The sequence below is a fragment of the Nyctereutes procyonoides genome, unplaced genomic scaffold, assembly GCF_905146905.1.
Source record: "Nyctereutes procyonoides isolate TBG_1078 unplaced genomic scaffold, NYPRO_anot_genome, whole genome shotgun sequence".
Classification (NCBI taxonomy): Eukaryota; Metazoa; Chordata; class Mammalia; order Carnivora; family Canidae; genus Nyctereutes; species Nyctereutes procyonoides.
In genome coordinates, this window is record NW_026575146.1 from 82,808,726 (window position 1) to 82,832,469 (window position 23,744).

Sequence of the window (23,744 nt, forward strand, 5' to 3'; positions counted from 1 at the left end):
TCACTGTAATCTCTATTTCCTTCATACTATAGTGTGGTTAGTAGGCTGGATGCCCCTGAGTCACCTGGGGACTCAGGCTCCTTCCATCTGGTGGCTCTGAGGTTCTTTAGTTGTCTTGCCCCTGCCACTGGTCTTCTCTATCAGTAGATGTTGAAAGAAGTGAGGGCCACAAGGTCACACCTGGAGATCCAGCGAAACACATTTGCTCATGTGCTGTTGGCTCACATAACTGACAGGGTGTGCAAAGGAGCAAAGGGAAGCCATTTTAGTGATAAATTAGCCAGTCTCTGCCACACGTTTTGGAACATGGTATCTGAAAATAGAAAAGTTTATTTATTTTTCTTGTTTATTCCCTGTCTACTAGGATGTGAGCTCTATGAGGGCAAATTTGTTCATCATTATATATCTATCACCCACCCAGGAGCCTGGAAAAATATGTGTTGAATAAAAGATTATGTGCAATAAGTGAATAAAAATTCAAACACTTCAGAGGATATAATATTACAAATCCAATAAGACTGATATTTCTTTTTTATTTTTTTCAAGATTTTCTTTATTTATTCATGAGAGACACACACAGAGGCAGAGGCATAGGCAGAGGGAGAAGCAGCCTCCCCACAGGGAGCCTGAGGCGGGACTCGATCCCAGGACCCTGGGGTCACAACCTGAGCCAAAGGCAGATGCTCAACCACTGAGCCACCCAGGTGCCCCGAGACTGATATTTCTCAGGGGATTTTAGAAACATGAGAAATTGCTCATGTATAATGAGCACTTAGATAGGACATAGGTTAATAGGATGTGAACCCTATAACAGAACTCAATATAACAGTGGCTTAAACAAAGTAAAACTTTATTTTTCTCTCACCAATAGAGCAAGTATAAACAGTCCAGGGCTTCATGGTATCAGAGATCCAGGGCGCTTTAACCTATGGCTTTGCCATCCCATGGGGAGTGCCCTGTCCTGTGTGGTCCAAGATGACTCCCACCACATCCACATTCCAGGCACTGGGAAGAAGAAATCCAAATATAAAGAACTGTCCTTGAGGAGTGTGGGAAATGCTGGCTTGGATGAAGTTAGGCCCCACAGCTCTTTCCTAGCATAGGTGAACTAAGAAATGAAATCTTAGCTTTGGTGTCTAATTTAGTTTGCCCTCTGTAGCATGAGGGTCATCTCCCTGGTTACTTTCTAGGACAAGAGCAGATGTATAACAGTAAAGTCAGGTCATAGATGAACAGTCGAAGGGAATATAGCTGCTTGTTCCAGGTTCATATACATTATTTGCAAAAATGGGCAGGACACAACCTAGCATATGTGTTATAATCAGAAATCGGAAGTGTTTGCATGTATGTTGTCATTTCTGTTCATTCTGCTAGTTCTTGTTCATGATGTCTTAGATTTGTAGGAAAAACCTGAAGACCTAATATGTGTAATCCAGAGGGGACGTTAATCCAGGACAAGACCTAGGTTTACCTGATTTAGAGGGTACAAGGATAAGCTGTTAGTTCACATGAAGGCTAGGTGACTTCGAACTCACTCTTACCTTGAGTGTGACGGCCTTCAGGTCTCAGTTTAAAACAAAGAGCTGATGTTCAGACTCTCTGGCGGGGTGGATCTGGGCCTTTACTTTTGCCTCTCTAATCCCAAACCGTCTTCTGGATTGGAAAATGCTTTTAGAACAAAGTGAAGGTGCAGCACCTGGGTGGCTCAGTTGGTTAAGCGCCTGCTTTCAGCTCAGGTCATGATCCCGGGGTCCTGGTATTGAGCCCCACATTGTGCTCCCTGCTCAGTGGGGAGTCTGCTTCTCCCTCTCCCTCTGCCTGCCACCTCCCCTGCTTGTGCACTCTCTCATGCACTCTCTGTCAAACAAATAAATAAAATCTTAAAAAAAAAAAAAGGGAAGGCATTTGAGTTCTGGATTCCCCTCTTATTTTATTTTGGATTTTGGGTGGTATTTCCTTAATCTCTTACTAGTGCTTTGCTACTTATAGTAACTTTTCCTATATATTTCACCCTGCATTTTCATTTGTTCTTGAGTGGAGGATGCCTTCTGAATTCTTAGAACACAATGGTTGGCAGCAGATGTCCCAACAAACACACAAATTTGCCTTTATGTATCTGTTGTGTTTTCTGAAAATAAATATTTTAATTTTTTAAATGATGATAGAAGTTAAAAATACTCCTTGTAAAAACACAAATTTTAAAAATAAGGAAAATATAAGTATCTAAATCTCACCAATCAGAGATACTATTCTCTTGAATGTCATTCAGTTTTTGCTGTGCAGATATACACAATTTTACACATATAATTTGATATAAATGTCATCTTACTATACACATTATTGTTAACATATATTTCCTTCACTCGCAATCCTATTTTGCTCTTACCCTCCCCGACCTCCTATCCTGACCCAGGTCACCAAATATTACCAACGGTGGCAGCCTGAGATGTCTCCTTTCATAGCTTTCTCCAGTGCCTCTCAGTATGCAAACATAGGGGCACCTGGGTGGCTCAGTGGTTGAGCATCTGCCTTTGGCTCAGGTCATGATTCCAGGGTCCTGGGATTGGGTCCTACATCAGGCTCCCTGTGGGGAGCTTTCTTCTCCCTCTGCTTCTCTCTGTGTGTCTCTCATGAATAAATAAATAAAATCTTTTTTAAAAATATGCAAACATATATACACATATTTACAAGGGACTCTTTTGGTCACTGCTTGGAATCATACTATATTCTTTTCTTTCTATCTTACTTTTCTCAGTTAAAATCCCTTCAAATCAGCTTGAAGAATTTTAATTCATTTACAATAACGCATTTATGATATGGATGAACCACAATTGATAAATCTATGTTGCATTGCTTTAATTATATTTTAAAGGCTTTCATTTCACAAATGAAAAGTCAGCTGTTGTGGTCTAGGATGTCTGTTCACCCCCAGTGTTGGGGCCGCATTCCTGCCAAGAGGAAGAACAGAGAAAGAGAGGAAACATCTTTGCCTCTAGGGACACAACCTGGAAGTTGTTTCTTCCCACATTCCGTTGGCCAGAAGGCAGTTACAAGGCCTCACTGTCCCCAAAGAGGCTAAGAAACATAGTCTTGGCTGGGAGACCAGATGCCCAATTACAAATTCTATTTTAATAGAAGGGGAGAAAACAATATTTGCTGATCCTGCTTCACTTACCTTGCAAGTCAGCATTTGCTAGCTATTTCCCACAAGTCAAAGTGGGAAACATCTGTTTAGTTGTCAACATTGCAACTGGTAGGAAATAAAGACATCATGACACCTCTTTACTAGTTTCTTTGGTGCTTACAATTTTCATCTGTTTAAAACAATTTTTTATTCAAGTAGAATTTACACAGAGTAAAATACCTCCGTTTTAGTGTATTGTTTTATGAGTTTTGACAAGTGCATACAGTTATGTAATCATTACCACAACAAAAATGGAGAATTTTATTGTGCCCTCCACCCTAATTTCCCTCATTTTCCTTTGTAGTCAACCACTGCTTCCATTTCCAGCCCCTGGCAGGCACTGATTCAATTTCTGTCCCTATGGGCCTGCATTTTTCAGAATGTCTTATGAATAGATTGTATATGTAGACTTTTGAGTCTGGCACCCTTCACTTAGCATGATGTATTTCAGATTTGTCTGTGTGCCAGTGGCATCCCCTACACACTGCTTAGGGACTGTTCCTACCTCCTTCTCCAAACCAGAGTTCTTTTGGATCCTGTCATTTTCTTGCAGACTTTGCTCGTCAACCCCAGCCACAGGTTTGGGGTGGACCGGGAATTCGTGCTGTGCCAATCATAGCCCTTCCTCAGGATTCCTTCCTTTTAAAAGTGTTTTTTTTTTTTAATTTATTTGTTAGAGAGAAGGAGCATGAGTATGGAGCAGAGGGGAAGGGGCAGAGGGAGAGGGAGAAGCTGACTCCCCCCTGAGTGGGGAGCGATCTACAGGGCTCGATCCCAGGACTCCAAGATCATGACTTTAACCGACTGAGCCACCTAGGCACCCTCTTTTCTTTTTAAATCATGGGCTCAGCAAGAGTGAGCTATTGATGACAGAAACTCTGCAGCTCCATACGGAATAGAGAGGGCTGAACAAGACTGGTTCAGAGAGGAGCAGAAGCAAGCGAGAGTCTCAGAGTCAGTCTGGATCTGTCCAAAGTTCCATCATCCCCTTTCCTCTGGTGGTTGGGTGCTCATCTTTTCCTTAGAGCATGTGTAGCATTAACCTCCAAATCTTTACAAATTCATTCTTGAACTTCAGCTAGTTCAGGCTGGGCATCTGAAACTAGATCCAGTAGAATATAGATCCGGCTGTTGTAACAAAGCCCCCCAAATAACAGTGCTATTTCCATTGTCTATTGCTTTGGGGCACCTGGGTAGCCCAATCAGTTAATCATCTGACTCTTGACTTTGGGTCAGGTCATGATCTCAGGGTCCTGGGATTGATCCCCACATCAGGCTCCCTACTCAATGGGGAGTCTATTTCTTCCTCTGCCCTTCTGCCTTCCCCTACTCATGCTCTCTCTCTTTCTCTCTCAAATAAATAAATAAAATATGTTTTAAAAATTAGAAAAAATTAATCTATCATTGTTAATTGCTTTGTAACAGACTAAACAGACAAAAACATAGTGGCTTAAAGCAACAATGATTTATTATTTCTCATGATTCTTTGAGCTGACTGGGTGATTCTTCTGCTCCACTTGGTGTTGCCTGGGGTCACTCAAGTGGCTGCATTTGTCTGGTGGCTGGCATGGCATGAAAGATCCAGATGAGTTCTTTCACCTGCCTGGGACCTTGGCACTTGCTATGGGCTGGGGTGCCTTGGTTTTCCTCCATGTGGCCTTTCTCTCCACATACTGTCTCATCCTCTAGGGCCTCTTTGTGCGGTCTTATTCCCCAGGAAGGGAGTTTGGACTTCCTTATAGCTTGGCAGCTGGATTCCAAGAGAGTAAAACCAGAAGCTACAAGTCTTCTTAAGACCTAAGCTCAGAACTGGCTCAGCATACTTTCTACCATGTTCTTTGTCAAAGCAAGTCACAAGGTCAGCTCAGATTCAAGGACAAGGAAACTGGAGTCTCTACCTCTGGATGAGAGAGTTGGGATGTGCATACTGGGAGGAAGAAATTCTTGGTGACCATCTTTGGAGACCACCTGCCATGAGTGTCTTTAAACAAGGTAGACCTTCCTCCGTCACCTAAAAGTCCAGGGTTGGTGTGGATCCTCCAAGATGATGGGCACTGAGGCTCCTTCTGTCTTCTTGCTCTTTCATTTTTATGATGTTGCTCTCATCTGTTTATTCCAAGATTCCCACATTCAAATTCCAGCAAATGAGAAAATCCAGAAGAGGAGTAGAGTGCACCCTCCACCAAGGCTAGGACTTCTAAATTGTTCATTTACTTCCCACACTGCCCATCAGCCAGGAGGAAGTTATATGGCCACTCTAGATGCAAACGAGGCCAGAAAATACAGTCTTTGGTTTGGTGGGCAGATGCCCTGCTAAAAACCTCTTGGAAGAAGGAGCAGGGGGATACTTGGGGACACTAGCATTCTTATCGGCCAAGTGATTAATCCAAGAAGAAATGGTGGCCATGTCTGGGATACCCCTAGACCTCTGCAGAGATGAAGAGCCATGCTTAATGCAACCTGTTACTGGTGGCCATTTAGTCCAATATTGAAAGAGTATTTACTGAGCCTCTACTATATGTGCTGGGGATACGACAGTGAACAAGGCAGAAAGGCTCCTGTTCTCATGGAATTTCCATTCTAGAGGAAGTAGCAGACAGTATAAATGGGAACACACAATTCAGAGGATTTCAGGTATGATAAATATAGGAAGAAAACGAAACTGGTGGTGGGAGGCGACTTGAGCAGTGGTGGTCAGGAGAGGCCTCCGTGAGGGTGTGACATTTGAGCTGAGATCTGGAGGATGGGAAAGGTCCAGTTCTACATGGACTTTGGGGGAAAGCATCATAGGCAGGGGGAACGGCAGGTATAAAGGTCCTGGGGTGAGAAGGAACTTGACTTAAACAAGAAGCAGCAAGACGGCCAGTGTAGCTAGAGTAAGGGAAGCGAGGGAAAGAGGGGGAGGTGGGGAGGGCAGAAAGATGGGCAGGTCTTTATGTTAATGCATGCTTGTATTTCTCTTGGTCAGGATGCCTGTTCTGTGGAGCTGCTGGATCTCTGCGTCGGTGAATATTTACCTTTCTAAGAAACTACCCAACTCTTTCCCAACGTGTTGGCTCTATTCTTCATTTCTACCGGCAGTGTGAGATTTCCAATCGCTCCACCTCGCTGCTGACACCTGAGATGGTCAGTCTTTTTAAGACAGTCATTCCAGTGGGTGTGTAGTGGTATTTCACTGTGGTTTAAATCCATATTTCCCTAATGGCTGATGATGTTAAGTGCCTTTTCACACGCTTGTTGGCCACTCAGGTCTCTTTTGTGAGCCTTTCAAAATGTGGGGCCATTTACAAAATTGGTTCTCTGGCTTTTCCAAGAACCTCCTCTGGCTGCTGGGGGGGGAGGATGGACTATAGGGGGCAGAAGTAGAAGCAGGGAGAGTAGGGAGGAGCTGGAGCTTCCACAGACAAGCTTGTCACAGGCGCAACACATTGCCTGCCTTCTGGCAACGTCAGCTGGGGCCTTGCCCAACTCTTGGGCTGCGGCCAGGAGAGATTGAGACACTTTGTGGATCTCATGGGAGGGTGAAGCAGCCCTACTTCCTGGAGCCTGGGCTGTGTGAGGGGTGGCTCCCAGTCAGCTGGGTGCCCTCCATCTCAGCCTTCTTTCACCCAATGGCTAATCCGCCCAGAGACGGTCCAGGCCGACCAGGCCAGGCCAACATTCTGTGGTCTGCACCAGTATAGTCATACCAGTTGCTAAAATATTTAAATACTTCATTTCTGGTTGGTAAAGAGCCTCTAGCCCCCCCCCTACAGATACCCGCATTCCCTTGGGATACCTCAGCCTTCCCCACATCACGGCAATTAAAAGGGGGGGTGCTCCAGGTCTCAGACCCAGCTGGTTGGCTGCAGCTCCCTGATTGGTTGGTGCACCAGTGTGCTGGCTATGAGACTGAACTCAGGCCTGGCTGGCGTTGGGAGGACCAGATTGGGAGGCTGAGTCTGAGGGATAGAGGGAGGATTTTTATCAAGGTGAGCCCAGAACTGGAGACTTTTAGTACTAATAACAATAACAATAATGATGAGGGTAGTGATTCATATTCACTGAGCTTATACAGAGACATCACTCTGATGGACCTCACAGAATCTTCACATAAACTGGCCCTTGCTCCGCTCCCTGCCCCCCCACAGTGTCAGTGTGCTCCCTCCCGGGCACCTGAGTCAGATCAAGACCCTCCAGCCTCAGAGCTTCCTCTGATCTCTGACTGCCCCGTGGCTCACTCGGCTTCAGCCACCTTGAGGCCTGGTGTGCTGCCAGTGGGGCCTCCAGGGCCCGGTCTCTCCGTGCTCACTGCAGACCCGGTGGTGGTAGTGGAGGGGTTGTTGGTTCTTTAGCAACTGGACTCAGCCAGGCCTGGGCGAGGGTGGCTGTTACCAGCCTGTGCTACCTCCGACTGGGCCCTGACTCTCCTCTGGCTTCCAAATCCGCCCACCACCAAGCGCCACTCAGAGTCTGTCCCATGACCAGCATCCAGTTTCCCCTTTTCTCCCCTAAGACCAGGCCCTGGTAGCTGTGGAGTGTGACGCCTGGATGGGGGAGGAGGGCTTCCTGCCACTGGCCCATCCCCCAGTGCCCTAACCTCAGGTTCCTCCTAGCCAGCCCCAGCTCAGGCTGGCAGTGGGGGGCGGGGGCACGACTAGAGGTCCCTGTCTCCTCCTGGGTGCCCTCCTTCTGTCCTCACTTCTAGCTACTTCCTCATTTGGTGGTCACCACGTTGTCTCCCATTTGCCTCACCCCAAACCCCAGATCCCTGTGTCTGTACTGGGTTTTATCAGCGTCACTGTCTATCCGTCTCTCTCTTTCTCCTTCCCAATCTTTCATCTTGGTTCTTTTTTTCTTTCCCTCTAAGGGTCAAATATCTGTCCTTGGGTCCTGGGTTTCATTATCACCTTTATTGGCTGTGTCACCTTGCCAAGTGTCTTTTTTTTTTTTTTTAAGATCTTGTTTATTCATGAGAGACACAGAGAGAGGCCGAGACACAGGCAGAGGGAGAAGCAGGCTCCCCACAGGAGCCTGATGCAGAACTCGATCCCAGAACCCCGGGATCATGACCTGAGCCCAAAGGCAGATGCTCAACCACTGAGCCACCCCGGTGCCCCTGGGCAATGTCTTTACCTTTCTGCACAACGGGGATGATAAGAGCAACCACCTCAGATGGGTGTGGGGGTTGAAAGAGTTGACACCGTAGGACAGAATGCCTGCAGCTTATTAGGACCCATATCCCGATGGCTCTCTGCAATATCCTATAAATATCACAAAGTTCTGATTATCAAATAATTATAGCTAGTGCTTATAAAAGGCTAACGAGTGTTGGACCCTGTTCTAGAAACATTAATTCACAAGCTCCTGCAAAATAGGTACTAATTTACTCTTCCATTTTACAGGTAAGGGAGCTGAGGCCCAGAGAGGTTGAATGACTTGTTCAAGCCAGGAAGAGGAAAAGCTGGCTTCAGTCATAGCCACTGACTGTCCTGTTGCACTGATGGCTGACCCCCGCTCAGGGGTGGATTGGTGCATGTAGCCTTTTTCTTTTTATGTCCAGTCCTTAGAGGCTATAGCGTGGCCCCCATGGTGTCTCGGCCTGATTCTTCCTGGCATTATCTGTCTCCGTCCCTCCTCCTGTATTGTCCCCTCCTCCCTCCTGCCACCGCCCACCTCAGACTTCCTCCTTCACTTGGTTGGACGCTACACCACATCCCACCGGCCCCTGGACTCTGGCGTCCAGCAGCGTCGCCTGTGTCATGGGGGTCCTTGGACCTTCCAACAGGCTCCTGTTCCTGCCTCTCCTTCTGAGCATGGGTGGTGAGTTGGGGGCTTCTACAGCTGCCTCCTGAGTCCCTGGGTTCAGCTTGGGGCAGAGCGGGGTACAGGGTAGAAAGAGAACCAAAAGGGAGGTGGGGGAAAGCAGATCCCCATCCCTCAAAAGTTATGTCTGTCTCCCAGAGCCAGAGCCCCCAAGATTTGGCCTCTGGTAGAAGCAGGGGGGAGGGGACTGTACGGGTGTTGCAATAGGACAAGTCGGGGTAGAAATAGCACAGTCCAGTGGCCTTGATGCTGGCGCACAGGTCCCACCAGACACAAAATTCCACTCATTTCCTAGCTCTCAGGATCCACCCTCCCCACCTTCTGTGCCCACCCTCCTGTCACAGCCCCATGACTCAATTTACCTTCTTTTTCTCCCCTCAGGTTTCAGCCCTATCCAGGCACAGGACGGTAGGCCTAGACTCTGCAGTCTCCCTCCCTACCTCCCGAAGATCTCCCCACCTCTATCTGTTCCCCAATCTCTCTGAACCTTCCCCTGCTGACACCTCCCAATTCCCAACTGCCACTGACCACCCCAAACCTTTGGGCCACATTCTCAGGATGCAACTGCCCTGTGGTGAGTCCCGGTGTGCTGGCAGGGATCGTGCTGGGGGACCTGGTGCTGACCCTCCTCATTGCCTTGGCTGTGTACTCCCTGGGCCGAATGTTTCCTCGGGGACGAGGGGCTGTGGAAGGTGAGTGGGGCTGGCGAGGGATAGCCTGGGACTCCCTGAGGGAGGAGGAAGGTCTCAAGTCACAACCATCCGAAGTGGGTGATGGAGGGGCTGATTTTGCATTAGCAAAATGGTCCCAGTTCACCACCTGAACTGTCTCTGCACTCTGCTCTACTCCCCATCCCCCAGCAGTGACCAGGAAACAGCGCATCACTGAGACAGAGTCGCCTTATCAGGTGAGAAAACCAGCTTCTCTTCCTCACATGTTACTCCTACCCTGTGGGTGTCTGTCTTAAATACTTTCCCAGTCCCTCTAGAACCTAGACCCTAGGTCTAAAGCCCTAAAGCCACTTTCTGAGCAACATTGCCAACCCTCAAAGATTAACGGGGCATCTGTCCAAAACGGCTTTCAATGATCAATCATGGCCTTATGCTCAGCTTACAATGTGTGAGAAAACATGGGGTTTTATGTTCGCAAGGGCACATATAGGCCTTTGCCAGAAGGCAAGCGCTGAAGTGTTCGGGACAGGATGATTTCTGGGATGAGCTCTTAGAAGAGCAGAGAACAGATTTCAGCCCCAATTCGGTAACTCTGAAGAGAGGAGTTTTAGACTTTTTTGGAAGGAGGGATCCTGTATCCCTTTGAGAAGCTGATGAAAGCTAGAGACTCCTCAGAAAAACCCACACAAAAATTTACAAAACTGTGCATGTGATCTTGAAACCCTTCTTAAGGACTACCATGCAGGTATGCCTAGGGTGGCTCAGTCCATTAGCATCTGGCTCTTGATTTTGGCTCATGTCGTCGTCGTCGTGGTCTCAGGGTGGTGGAATGTCTGGCTCCCTGCTCAGTGGGGAGTCTGCTTGGGATTCTCTCTCTCCCTCTCCTTCTGCCCCTCCCCCTCTCCCCCTGCTTGTGCTCTCTCTCTCTCCAAAATAAATAAATCTTAAAAAAAAAAGATTCTCCTCTTGCCCCCATCCTCACATGTGCATGCTCTCTCTCTCTCTAAAAAAAAAAAAAAAATGCCACTATGCAGACAGAGGCACCTTTCCATCTCTTGCCTCTCTGTCAGTGCCCTTCTACACTTTGGGGAGTCATGGGCTCCTGTGCGAAGCTAAGGGAAGCCAAAGAGCCCCCTTCCCATAAAGATATATACCCGGGCCAGTCATTCGTGTAGGATTTCAGGGATTCAGTTTGAGGGCTGCCTCTTGGGGCCATAGGTTTCCCCACTCCCCGCCCCGCCAAATATGAGCCATGTTCTGTGAAGTCTCTTACTTACTTGCAGCCAACTTTGCTTTGTCTCACCTGTGGATTAAAAAGTCTCTTTGTAAAGTGTAAGCATCTTGAGTTTGGCCTTGTGAGGTCCAGGAAAATGAGGGAGCTTTTTGGTTATTGGGGGCAGTGACATGTTAGGGCAAAGCATGATTATCATTTACTCAACCTTTGGTGGGATTTATTGAGCACCTACACTGCAACAGAGTTTACATCCTAGTTGGGGAGATAGACAAATGAACAGTTGAGATAATTTTGGGAGGTACCATGAAGAAATAAAGCTGATATGACAGTGACGGGGGCGGGGTGTGGGTGAGGGGGGGAGAAATGTGATGACAAAATCATTAAATGCTTCTCTGAGAAGTGACATGAGCTGCGACTTGAAGGGGGAGAAGGAACCATCCGCGGGAATATCTAGGAAACCAGTATTCCAGGCAGAGAGAACAGTATGTGCAAAGGCCCTGAGGCTGAGGCATGATGATGAGGTGGAGGAGAAAGGGAAACACTAAATGTACTTGATTAAAATCCAGATCTCTTCCGTGGCTGCGAGGTTGAAGCTGCTAGGAGCCTTATAGGCCACTGGGAGAAGGCTGAATTTTGTTTTAAGTTTATTCAGTGGGCCTCATCCACTAATGACTCCCACCCTGTCCCTCCATTAGGAGCTCCAAGGTCAGAGGTCAGATGTCTATAGTGACCTCAACACACAGAGGCCGTATTACAAATGAGCCTAAACCACGGCAGTCAACATCCTGATGCCTGGATCCACTCATTCCTGACACCTACCCTGCATCCTATTCCTACTTCCACCAAGATAAAGATCCACAGAGTGCCCTCTCTGAGAGGTCAGATTTCTCTCCACCACTGCCCCCAAATAAACGTGGCACATAAAAGGTCTGTTGAGTCATCCCAGATCTTTCAGCTGAGGGGGGCTTGGATATGTGGGGCTCAGGAGGGGGTCATTCACCCAGAAACAGATAAATGGGAGGGAGGCTTTGGGGACCCTGGGGTTCTTTGAGGAAGAATTAGAACCAGAGGTATTTTCAATGGCTTTATTTCACCCCAAAGTGGGGAATGTGTTTCTGTGCTGCCACACACAACACAGGAAGCAGAGGGTCAGAAGTCCAAGGTCTCACTTACACGGGGGTCAGCCCCTGCCAGGCATGTTGATGTAGATTTTGTCATGTTCTGGAGGTGGGGGAGAGAAAGCATGAGGCCTGACCACCTACCACCCACCCACATCTCCACCTTCCTGGGGACCCCCTGCCTCAGGGGTTTCCTCTGGAGTTCCCCTCCAGTCACCGCCCCCAGGGTTTCCCCAGCATCTCCTCTAGGGCTTCCCTTGGGGGGCCCCTCCCTGGGGGGCCCCTCCCTAGGGACACTTCTCCCTCCAGGCCCTACCCTGTCTCTGTCCTCACCTTGGGTGGGCCTGTGGCGTGGGCAAGCACACACAAACACTGCTGCAATGATTAGCAGCGACACCACCGCATGGGCAGCCATGAGGCCTGCCAGCAGGGGCAGAGAGACAGGCTCACATCCGGAACAGGAACCTGGAGGGTGGGGCCCAGGGGAGAGGGCAGTTGAGGAAGGTTCCAGACCCTCAGGGCTGCACTTTGGACACTGGGAGCAGATGAAGTCCCTGGCGGGTGTGTGTGTGTGTGTGTGTGTGTGTGTGTCTTGAGATCTCCAAGGGTGACTTGGGGGATGAAAGAGGAGGTGGGTGGGGGCCCCCAGCATAAAGAGACATACGAGGTGCTTTGGGCATAGTGGGGACTCCCTATGAAGGCTAGGGGTAGTCGAGTCCCTGGGGCTTCAATCTGGTGATGCGGGCAGTGAGACGGCGACCCAGAGAGGACCCCAGATCCTCTGGGGGCTCTGATTTGGTGAGAGGTGAACTGGTGAGCTAGAGAGCCACTGGGGCTGTTCCAGGACCCTCAGACCACCCTGTAGGGACGGAAGCAGTACCTGAAGTGCCATGGCAGAGGGCAAGGCGTGCTCATTTCTCACCTGGGGTCACCAGAGCTGCAATCACTGTGAAAAGAGGGAAAGTGGATTAGCAGGGGAGAGGCAGTTCCCAAAACAGGGTGCAGGGAAAAGGTGGTGCCCTGAGAAGTAACCTCCATTCGGGAGAGAGCAAATGAGAAAGAGCCCAGATGGGTAGGGGAGCTCCCAGACACACACGCAGAGACAGAAAATCAGCAGTAGCGACAGAGACAGACCCGGCAGCGGGAAGGGGAGATGAACAGGCAAGTACCCCAGACTCAGCTTCTCTCCCCCAAAGAACCAGGTCCTGAAGCTAAAACGGATCTCCAGAAAGGAGGGGTGCTGAGAGGACCTGCTCTCAGCACTCCTCCCTTCAGATGCCACCCAAGCCACCCCTCTCATAAGTCCTCTGCCTGCCAGGCCCCATAACCACTGGCTTCACCTGGGAGCAGGAGCAGGATGTCACCGGAAGGGGCCATGCTAGGCTGAGGCTAGAAGGGGTCTGGCAAGAGGCTTTGGTCCAGAGAAGTCCTGAGGAACAGTTGGGGAGTAAAGAAGCAGCAATAGCGGATGTCACTCTGCTGGTGGCAAGGCCACCTGCTTCCTGTGTGAAGGTGTGGGAGGGGGAGAAGTGGTGGGTCCCTGTGACTGCCTTTGGGGATGAACTAGGGGTAGGGTCAGAGACCAGGGAGGCTGCTGTGATTGTCCAGGTGGAAGGTGACAGATGGACCAGGCTGTGGGCACTGAGGAGGTTCTGGAGAGCTTTAGGAGGTGGAACCAACAAAACTTACTGATCTTGTAGGTATGGGGTGTGTTTGAGAGAGAGGGATTTGGGATGACCAAAGCTTCTGGACTGAGCAACTGAAAAGATGGAGAAGGAGGGGAGAGGCGAGGAGGTTTAGGGGGAAAGTGCCAAGGTCTGGGGACACTGAACTGGAAATGCCGACAGATCTCCCTGTAGAACTGAATGACCACGGCTGCATCTGTGAATCCTGGGCTGGAGGATGTACATTTTCGGGTTGATGGCTTATGGATGGCATTTAAGGCCACGAGACTGGATGAGATCACCAAGGAAGTGAGTACAGGCAGAGGAGTGCCCCTGGCCCCCAAGAATGGGTGAAGGGGTGGAAACAGCCAGGGAAACTGGGAAGGAACAGCCTGTGAGGGAGGAGAACCAGGAGAGCAGAAGTCTCGAAAGAAAGCCCGGGAGAAATGATTAACATAGTCCCGGAGATGGGAACTGAGAACCAGCCACCCCTGGAATGGCAGTTGGCCTGAGGGCTGGGAATTCCTGTTCTTAGTTCACAGCCACCCGGAGGCTCCCAGCAAAGTACCTCCCTTGCAGTGATGAACTATTCTTAAGGATGAACGAATAGACGAGAACGGACCTCTGGAAAAGAAAGTGATGTGGGGAAGAGGGAGAAATTTGAGTTCACCTAGGTCACTCTTGCCTCCCTCGGGACCAGGAAGTCCCGAACCCCAGCCTCCTCTTGCCCCAGGACTCAGTAATACTGTCCGCTCCCAGCCCAGGCCCCAGAAATGGAAGCCTCCAGAACCCCCTCGGACAGACAGAGACCCAGAAGGCCAGGCCCCCAGCGCCCTCCTCCTTCAGGTGTCCTCTGTCCCAGGCCGCTTCTCCCTCCAACCAAAGACGCCCCCCGCCGTCGTGCCCCCCTCGTCCTAGGGAGGCTCAGGAGTGGGGGCCTCAGTGTCAGCCCCGCCCATTCAGAGACTGGACCCGTTCTAGCGCGACGCGGGGACTCCCGGGCCTGTGGGCGGGGCCCTGCCCTTGACTGGGCGGGGCCGGAGACCCAGTTTTAAAACTCGTGGGGCACGACCCTAGATCGGGGACCCGGCGGCGGCTCCGCGGGGGAAGAGCGAGGCTGGCGCAGCGCCGAGGCCGCGGCCCTGGGGGCCCGCAATCCGCGCCACGGAACCCGAGGGGTGAGTGGAGATGGGGAGGTGGGCAGGTGAGGCGCGCGCGGCCCCTCGAGAGCCAGGGTGTGGGGGTCCGCCCCCGAGAACCGGGGGATGGGGGGAGCGTCAAGCCTGGGTGCTGAGAGTGAGCGGACGCGGCGTTTGGAGGGGGCGCAGGGCGCCTGGACTGCTGGGTGGTGATGGAGGCCGGGAGGCCGGGAGGCCGGGAGGCTGGAAGCCTGGGCTCCTGGGGGCGAGGGGCCCGCGGGTTCGGACCCCTGGGTCCGGGCGGGGGGTGGGGTGAAAGGCCCGGGAGCCCCGGTCCCCGGGTGGTGCGGGCGGAGGGGGCTGGCGGCCCGGACCCCTCGCTCCTGGGGGCGTGGTGGCTTAAAAGCCGGCCGCGGGTCGCCGTGGGTGAGGCCGGGCCGCCGCGGGCCGCGCCGACCGTGGCCCTGCCCCCGCGCCGGGAATTCCCGGGTCTCCGCCCACGCCGGGCCCCCGCGCCGAGCAGGAATTCCCCACGTGCGGGGATTCCGCGAGCTCCACGCCTGGCCGCCCGCCGGGCTCGGAGCGGGACACCTGCGGCGCGCCGCGGGGAGGGGCAGGGTGGATGGAAGATTCCCTTGCGTGAGCGCCGCGACGTCAGCACGTCGTGTCTGGGCTGTTTCCGAGTCCGCCCTCCCCCGCTTAACCCTTCCTCCGCCGGAACCCGGGCTCGGGAGGGCGCGGGCTCAGGGCCTCGGCTCCCCGGGGGCTGCGGACCAGGCTCCTGGAAACCGGGGCTCCCGGGCGCAAGGGGGGGCGGGGCTGAGCGCCCGGACTCCGGGGTCCCGGGGCAAGGGGTGCTAGGCGCTCGGGCTCCCCAGAGTGGGCCTGGACTCTTAGATCTGAGGGGGCGATGGGGTCTGGACTTGGGTGAGCCAGCGGGCTGTCGACTCGTCGTCCCTTGGGGAGAGGGGCTGGGGACCCGGACCGGACGCCTGGTTCCCGTGGACAGTGCGTCAAGGTCAGCTTCAGGGCAGGGCGACGCGGGGAAGCTGCACGTGCGGCTCCAGGGCGTCATTCCCGGCGGCCCCCCAGGCCTCGCGACTGGGAGATCTGGGGGCTGGGATTTTTCACGGAAGCGGGGGGGGGGGAGGTGCTGCAGAGGGGCGCGCCCCTCCCCCTTCCCCAGTTTCCACGACGCTGGTGGAAAGTTGGCTCAGAGGGGAAAGCGCGGAGCGAAGGGAAGGAAACGGCGGAGGCGGAAGCTGCACCTGAGAGCTAAGAACGGCTCTGGAGTCCTCGGGTGGCGTCAGCCTGCCAGTTTTTCCGCGCAGGAGGTCGAGGGAGGGTGCCCGAGTTGGGTGACTTGAGGACCTCTGATTGCCCCCCCCCCCCGCCCCGTCCCCCCGTAGTGAGCCGGGGTGAACGCAGCCACTGCCCGTCGCAGACCGTGAAGAAGCTCCTGGAAGAACAGAGGCGCCGTCAGCAGCAGCCTGAGGCTGGGGGGGTACCGGTAAGGCCCGTGAAGCCCCGTGAAGCTGTTGGGCCGGGACTTGAGGGCTCCCTGGGCCCTCAGCGGGAGAGGGGTGCGGCCCTGACTTAGATGCGGGGCTGGGGCTGGATGCTGAGGGCTGTGTCACATAAACTCACCCTCGTTCGTTTTTGTTTATGCCTCTCCAGGGACAGTTTCCACCTCCCCCGGCCCAGTCCCTGACCCCATCTGTGAATGAGAGTGAGGCTGGTAAGTCTGGAAACCCATCTGGTCCCCTCAGCTGGCGCAGCCCCAGCTTTCTTCCCCGACTCAGAAATTCTAAATCTTAGAACTTTGGGGGAACTTAGGAGTCAGACCAGACCCTCTTTCTTGCTGGGGACCCGGTAGCAGCTTGATCTCCCAGATTCTCTGGAGCCCGCCAGTCTATGTATGAGGTCCTTCCGTGTTCCAGGGGCCCAGGCTTGCAGCCTTTTGTTGCTCCAAGAGTCTAGGCGCTCAACCCTCAGTGTCCCTGGAGTTCAGGTGGCAGAAGTCCAAGCTTTCAACCACTTGGTGCCCTGGATTCTGGGTCCCAGCCCTTTGGTGTCCCACAAGTACTAGCTCTCAGTACCTTGGGAGATTCCAGGCCCTCACTCCGGTCCTCCAGTCTAGGTCAGGACTTCCCCAACTCTGGTAACCAGGCCTGCCCCTGCCCCTCCTCTCACACACAGGCCATTCTCGCTTCCCAGTACACCAAGAGACTGTGGGTTCTGGACCTGGCAGCCTGGCTCCCACCACGGGCTTTCCAGACTGGGACCCCAACACGCATGCTGCCTACACAGACAGCCCCTACTCTTACTCTGCTTCTGCTGCTGAAGGCTTCCTGACTCCTGACTTCTACCCACCCTCCGACCCAGGGCGGCAGTGTCCATATTCTGTGGGGATGGAGGTGAGATACAGAGTGGGAATAGGATGCTGAAGGACCCCTAAAATTCCCAGTTGCCCTCATGCTGGATGAAGATCCCATTCTTCAGATGGGCAAAACTGAGGCCCAAAGGTCCAGGGTCACTTGGTGCAGACGGGGCACCCAGCCACTCTGCCTGGCACTCTGTGTACATCTGTATGTTAGGAAGAGGGAATTCTCAGCTGACTGGGTCTGCCCACCACATGTATCCTTCAGGACCCCCTGGATACCCGGCTTTATGCAGAACCTTCCCTGCCACAGGCAGGATCCTGGAGAGGTTCTGGACTCCCTTCAGGACCCCCACCGTTGCCTACTCTGGCCACCGGACCATCCCTGGACACAGCCCGTGCTCACATGCTGGCTTTGGGGCCTCAACAGCTGCTGGCCCAGGATGAGGAGGGAGACACGTGAGTATAGGGGATTGCGGTCTGCATGTTCCTGGCTTAGCGGGGCTGCTGTGCTCACTGCTTGCCCCCTACCTGTCCTCAGGCTCCTGCACCTATTCGCGGCTCGAGGGCTGCGCTGGGCAGCGTATGCCGCAGCTGAGATGCTCCAAGTATACAGACGTCTGGACATTCGGGAGCATAAGGGCAAGGTGAGGGCCAGGGGCCTGGACTGGATTTGAAGGCAGAAGGTCTGGGGACCTGGATTCTTGGTTTGCAGAGGGGAGGAGACTTGGGCTCAGACTAACCTTCTTATCTCCTGCAGACCCCTCTGCTGGTGGCTGCTGCCGCCAACCAGCCCCTGATTGTGGAGGATCTACTGAACCTGGGAGCAGAGCCCAATGCCACCGATCATCAGGGACGTTCTGTCTTGCATGTGGCTGCTACCTATGGGCTCCCAGGAGTCCTCTCGGTATGGCCAGCTGGCCGGTGGGGTGAATGGGATGGACTGGTCGCTCACATCCTGGCTTCCAGGGCTAGCAGGCCTGGGGAGACTAATCCAGCCCTCTGCCTTCTCCTCCTCAGGCTGTGATTAACTCGGGGGTTCAGGTCGACCTGGAAGCCAGAGACTTCGAGGGTAAGTTGAGTGCTCGACGGCGTGGGTGTGGCAGGTGGGCTTGGGTGGGGTGGGTGCTCCAGATGCAGAGCCCTCACTGTCTCTGTTCCGCAGGCCTCACCCCTCTCCACACAGCCATCCTGGCCCTCAACGTTGCCGTGCACCCACCTGACCTATGTTTCCGGGTACTGAGTACCCAGGCCCGAGACAGGCTGGCTTGTGTCCAAATGTTGCTGCACATGGGTGCTGATCACACCAGCCAGGTGAGCTGGGCAGTGGGCAGCCGGTCTCTAGAAAGGTGTGTGGGATGGGTCACCTGGATGTCCAGGGCTTCCAAACAAAAGCTGACTTGGCTCTTCCCAGCCTGGTGAACTTGAGCACGTTACTTCAGCTTTTGTGCCCCAGAGAATAATATTATTGATCTTAGCTTATATTGATCAAGAACTTTACTATTCATCAAACACGGAATTTCATAGATTAGCTAACCGAACCCTCACAAATACCCTTCGACATGCGCACTGTTGTTACTTTTCCTGTTTTACTGGTAAAGAAACTGAGGCACAGGGGTCAAAAATCTTACAGCTTCTAAGTGTCAGGGGATTAGAATCACGTGGTTCACGCCAGAATCCAACGCTTCATAGTTATGTTACTTTCCTTCCCCTGCTAGTAGCTCTTTCACGGGCTGCCTGAGAGAATTCAACATCCGCTTATTATTTTGCTTTGTTTTTTAAAGAAATTTGAACGCAGATAAAATATAGAAAATAATATAGTGAACTCCCCATACCCAACATCAGTAATCAGCAACTTGTAACCAGTCCTGCCCCATCCATTCTTCAACTTTCCTATAGTATTTTAGAGTAAACCAAGCGTGTATTTTTATCCACAAATATCTGTGTCTTTAAAGTTAAGAACTCTTTTAACCTCAATACCATTATTCCATCTTACAAAAAAGTTAATCTCATAGTATCAAATATCCTGGCTGTGTTCAAATTTTTTTTTTAATTTTTTTAAATTTTTATTTATTTATGATAGTCACAGAGAGAGAGAGAGAGAGAGGCAGAGACATAGGCAGAGAGAGAAGCAGGCTCCATGTACCGGGAGCCCAACGTGGGATCCGATCCCGGGTCTCCAGGATCGTGCCCTGGGCCAAAGGCAGGCGCTAAACCACTGCGCCACCAGGGATCCCTGTGTTCAAATTTCTGATTGACTCTAAAGTAATATGCTTCTTTTTTTTTTTTTTCATTAAAAGACTAGGATCCAAATAAAGCCCACATATTGCCATTATAGGGCTTTTGTGTTACTTTAAGATTTTATTTATTTATTTGTGAGAGACACAGAGAGAGAGGCAGAGACATAGGCAGACGGAGAAGCAGGCTCTCCATGGGGAGATCCCAGGACCCCAGGATTATACCCTGAGCCAAAGGCAGATGCTCAACCACTGAGCCACCCAAGAGTCCCTTAAGGACTTTATTTATTTTTTTTTTTAAATTTTTTATTTTATTTTATTTTATTTATTTATGATAGGCACACAGTGAGAGAGAGAGAGAGAGGCAGAGACATAGGCAGAGGGAGAAGCAGGCTCCATGCACCGGGAGCCCGATGTGGGATTCGATCCCGGGTCTCCAGGATCGCGCCCTGGGCCAAAGGCAGGCGCTAAACCGCTGTGCCACCCAGGGATCCCTCCTTAAGGACTTTTAAAGTCGTTTCCTCCTCCATCTCCTTGTCTCCTCTTCATTATTTGGTGAGCCAACTAAGTTGTTTTGCCTTGTATAAACCCATCATATTTTTAATGTCCATTATTACAAACTCTTTAAGAACAGGTAATCAAGTTTCACTGTGCAATATGTCTTTATTTGCTCCAAAATATGAAGAGAACAATTAAATAAGGAAGTACACGTAGGCTTAGTTGGTCCCCCAAAAATGCTGCTCAAGTCGCATCCCTACAGATATGGGCAGCTGCTAGCCCAGAGCTCCTTTGGAGGATTAGATATAAGAGTCTTCTCCTCAAAGACACTTGGGCTGGAAAATTGTCATAATAAACACATGGTCCTGTGATGCGTACAATGTGAATGGCACCCCCTTAAATGTGGTACTCTTGTTTAGTGCACAACGCATATAACTGTGTAAGGCACCCCTGGGTGCTTGCAAAGGAGGAACATGGTGTCTAAGGGCTCTTGGGTTCCGTGGGAGGGGCCTTGGGTGTGAGGACTGGCCTGACCTCTGCCGTTCCCTTTCCTACAGGAGATAAAGAGCAATAAGACTGTTCTGCATCTGGCTGTGCAGGCTGCCAATCCCACCCTGGTTCAGCTGCTGCTTGAGCTGCCACAGGGAGACTTGCGGGCCTTCGTCAACATGAAGGTGCGGGCCTCGGTCAGAACGTGCGATTGTGTGAGATAGATGGAGAAGGGCAGCGGGATGTTGGGAGGCCCGTGGACTAGGGAAGGGACGGCGAATGGAACACAGGCAAGGCCTCTATAGGATGTAGATTGGGGGAGTATATAGGCCATGGATGGAGGGGCATGTGGAGTGCGATTGTGGAGAGGATTCTGGGCTGTGAGGAGGCACAAGTGGGATGTGGCTGTGAGGCAGGAGTGTGATAGAATCTGAAGTGCACTGTTGAGGCCCGGGCCAGCTGAGTCTGAATCCTTAGCAGTCCTCCCCTCACTGTCCCCAGGCCCATGGGAACACAGCCCTCCACATGGCAGCTGCCCTGCCCCCTGGGCCACCCCAGGAGGCTATCGTGCGACGCCTGCTGGCAGCTGGCGCAGATCCAACGCTGCGAAACCTGGAGAACGAGCAGCCTGTCCACCTGCTGCGGCCTGGGCCGGGCCCTGAGGGGGTGAGCACTGGGCCCACCCTGACCGCAGAGTGGCCTCTGACCTAACAGTGTGAACCCCTGACCGTACCCATTCATGACTTTAGAGGATGACTTTTAATCTCAGAAGCTGACCTTGATCCTCTACAGCCCTGATTTGAAAGTATGACCTCTGACCCCAGTGTTTGATTTCCCACCTGGTACTGGTGACTCCTTCTAAGCTCTACTTCTAACCCTGAGTCCTGACCTCAGGGTGTGACCTTTGATTCCCAAGTATGACCTCTGACCCCCCCACCACAGCCCTAAGTGTTACCTCTGACCCCTGGCCTCTACCTTTGACTCCTGGTCCTGAATTTTAACCCCAGAGTGGGAACCCCCAGCCAGCAACACCTTTATCCTTCATCTGTAGTGCTGGCTCCTGAACCATCTTCCCTAACCCTGCACCTTGACTCTGAACCTCTGACCTGCAAACCCAATCGACCCTACTCTGTTCTGTACTTTACCCCCCACCTTCACAGGGTTTCTGTCCCTTACCTCTTTTTCCAGCCTCCCTAACTTTTCTTCCCCCTCCTTGTCTGCAGCTTCGGCAGCTATTGAAGAGGAGCCGTGTGGCACCCCCAGGCCTGTCCTCTTAGGACTCAAACCCAGAACCTGGACTGATTTTTCCAGTCCCCTCCGTCCTGTGGGACAGCCAGCGTATGCTAATGTTGCAAATCCATGATAATGTATGTGGAATGTCCTGCCATCGGGGTCTTACATTAAAACCCCAAAATGGCTGCTGGGGGGGTAAACAATCCCCAATATTTGGGGTGGTGTGATACCCCTCCCCCACCCACAAGGAGCCCTCTTGATGATTTCTGTGAAATCGAGGCCCCTTGATTGTTTCTGTGAAACACTTTAGACCCTAACCCTTTCTCCACTGGGATCCTTTGGAGCCCCCCTTCCCCTCCTCAAGTCTAGTTCAATTCCTCTAGAACCCCAGAAGTGATTCCCCTTCACAGTACTTGGGGTACCCCCAGAATAGCTCCCAGTGTCATCCAGTAGAGCTGCTAAGATGACCCCCAAACCTCCCCAGGACCCACACCATTCATGTCCTTACCCCTGAGACATAGGAAGGACTCTTCCTAGATTCAAGTCCCCTGGGTCCTATGCTTTCTAATTCAGAGCTCAACTGGGCTCCATCCCTGATCTCCGCATTTCCAGTGAATTTCTCCCCTATCTGAAACAACTTATTAAACTCAGTTTGGACTGCACTGTCATTGTCTTCATCACTGGCGGCATTGGTGCAGGGGAGTGGCTGTGGTGCTTGGCTGAGGAGGCGTGTTTGGATGACTGTGCCTGGGTGGGGTATGTAACAGACCGTGGGTGCCACGTCCATATCCCGCCGCCTTCACCCTGTCCACCCTCATCCTGGCAGTCTGACTGCCTGTGGGCATTGTGAGACCCCTGGTGCCTGCCTTACCCTGGGTATGAGCATGGGTATGGGTAGCCTTAAATGCCAACAAATTTACGCCACTTTCCATCCAACAGCCCTCTAAGCAGAGATTGAAAGGAGATGGTAGAGAAATATTCTAGGTCCCTCACTTCTATGAAGATAATGTGGAAGTGTGTGTTCACGGGCTTTCGGAATTCCCCAACAGAATTAAACTCCCAGCTCCCCAAACTGGTTCTGGCTTGATAACACACCCTTTCCTGTCTGCTTGCCCTTTTCTGTGTCCTTTCCCACCTCTCTTACCAATAAGTTGTCCTCAAATCCTTCTTCCAGAGAAACCCAAACTAAGACAGAAGACCTCCATGATGCCCTCTTCTCATAACTGCCCCACAACCTCTGTCCTGGACTTTGTCCAAATCTTACCCCTACATGAGCCCCCGCTGAAAGCCCTCTGACTTCTCAGAGCATTCCACTGCTCAGAGCCTCTTAAGGACAACAAACCAAGCATACTTCAGGGCATGTGCCAGTGTCTCCACCCCAAAACTTAGCTTAAAACAACCATCTCTATTTGCTCATGATCCTCCAATCTAGGCTGGGCTCAACTGGACCGTCCTATCCTACTTTGGTCACTCTTGTGGCTACAGTCAGCTAGAGGCCTGATTAGGCCAAACAACTTCACTCACATGTCTGATAGCTCAGTTGAGATGGCTGGAACCACTGTGAGTGGGCTGAGCATCTCTAGGTCCATGTAGTCTCCCCAGGAAGGTGGGTGGGTCTCTTCACCTGGTGTTTCCAAGAAGTCCTTGCTTACATCATGTTGTTGACATCATATTGGTCAAAGTCATTCACAGGGCCAAGCTAGAATCTGGGGTGGGGGTACTACACAGGGCTTGAAAATTGGGAGGCAGGGTTTCAGGAGCCATCTGTGTTAGTCTCCCATATCAACTGCCCTGTGCCAACATACATTGCTCTTCTGTGTATGCACATAATGGCAGCTGACCCATGAAAAATTCATAGGAATGTTATTTCATAGATTCTAAGAACTTAACTGGAATTCATCTTATAGTCATAGTGGGGCATCGTTTAATTTCTGTATTTTTTTCCTTTGTGGTACCTAAAGATATTTTATTTATTTATTTATTTATTTATTTATTTATTTATTTGAGAGAGAGAGAGAGAGTGAGTGGGGGGAGTGGGGCAGAGGGGGAGGGAGAAGGACAAGCAGATTCCATGCTGAGCATGGAGCCCAAC

The 23,744-nt window shown here is 51.7% G+C and overlaps 3 protein-coding genes across 5 annotated transcripts; 2 read left to right on the forward strand and 1 right to left on the reverse strand.

Moving 5' to 3' along the window:
- Window positions 1-8,853: 8,853 nt before the first annotated feature.
- On the forward strand, window positions 8,854-11,824 carry TYROBP (transmembrane immune signaling adaptor TYROBP). 2 transcript variants are annotated; one of them, XM_055311075.1, is made up of 5 exons: window positions 8,854-8,986; window positions 9,371-9,397; window positions 9,547-9,681; window positions 9,850-9,896; window positions 11,590-11,824. In XM_055311075.1, exons 1-5 carry the CDS (start codon window positions 8,926-8,928, stop codon window positions 11,653-11,655), a joined length of 336 nt encoding a protein of 111 aa, XP_055167050.1. In that variant the 5' UTR covers window positions 8,854-8,925; the 3' UTR covers window positions 11,656-11,824. The 2 variants fall into 2 exon arrangements, with proteins under 2 accessions (XP_055167050.1, XP_055167051.1); XM_055311076.1 differs by having other exon boundaries at window positions 9,853-9,896.
- Window positions 11,825-12,015: 191 nt separating this feature from the next.
- Window positions 12,016-14,098, reverse strand: HCST (hematopoietic cell signal transducer). 2 transcript variants are annotated; one of them, XM_055309412.1, is made up of 4 exons: window positions 13,353-14,098; window positions 12,935-12,958; window positions 12,346-12,477; window positions 12,016-12,115 (listed from the first exon to the last, which is right to left on the reverse strand). In XM_055309412.1, the coding sequence occupies exons 1-4, from the start codon at window positions 13,387-13,389 to the stop codon at window positions 12,075-12,077; spliced, it is 234 nt and encodes a 77-aa protein (XP_055165387.1). In that variant the 5' UTR covers window positions 13,390-14,098; the 3' UTR covers window positions 12,016-12,074. The 2 variants fall into 2 exon arrangements, 1 of the variants encoding a protein (XP_055165387.1); XR_008662428.1 differs by lacking the exons at window positions 12,016-12,115; window positions 13,353-14,098 and having other exon boundaries at window positions 12,416-12,477; window positions 12,893-13,234.
- A 612-nt stretch (window positions 14,099-14,710) lies between these two features.
- On the forward strand, window positions 14,711-22,314 carry NFKBID (NFKB inhibitor delta). The gene is made up of 12 exons (XM_055309411.1): window positions 14,711-14,854; window positions 16,225-16,325; window positions 16,493-16,553; window positions 17,033-17,232; window positions 17,464-17,654; window positions 17,737-17,842; window positions 17,956-18,102; window positions 18,216-18,267; window positions 18,361-18,509; window positions 20,488-20,604; window positions 20,921-21,085; window positions 21,643-22,314. The coding sequence occupies exons 4-12, from the start codon at window positions 17,227-17,229 to the stop codon at window positions 21,694-21,696; spliced, it is 987 nt and encodes a 328-aa protein (XP_055165386.1). The 5' UTR covers window positions 14,711-14,854; window positions 16,225-16,325; window positions 16,493-16,553; window positions 17,033-17,226; the 3' UTR covers window positions 21,697-22,314.
- The last annotated feature ends 1,430 nt before the right edge of the window (window positions 22,315-23,744 follow it).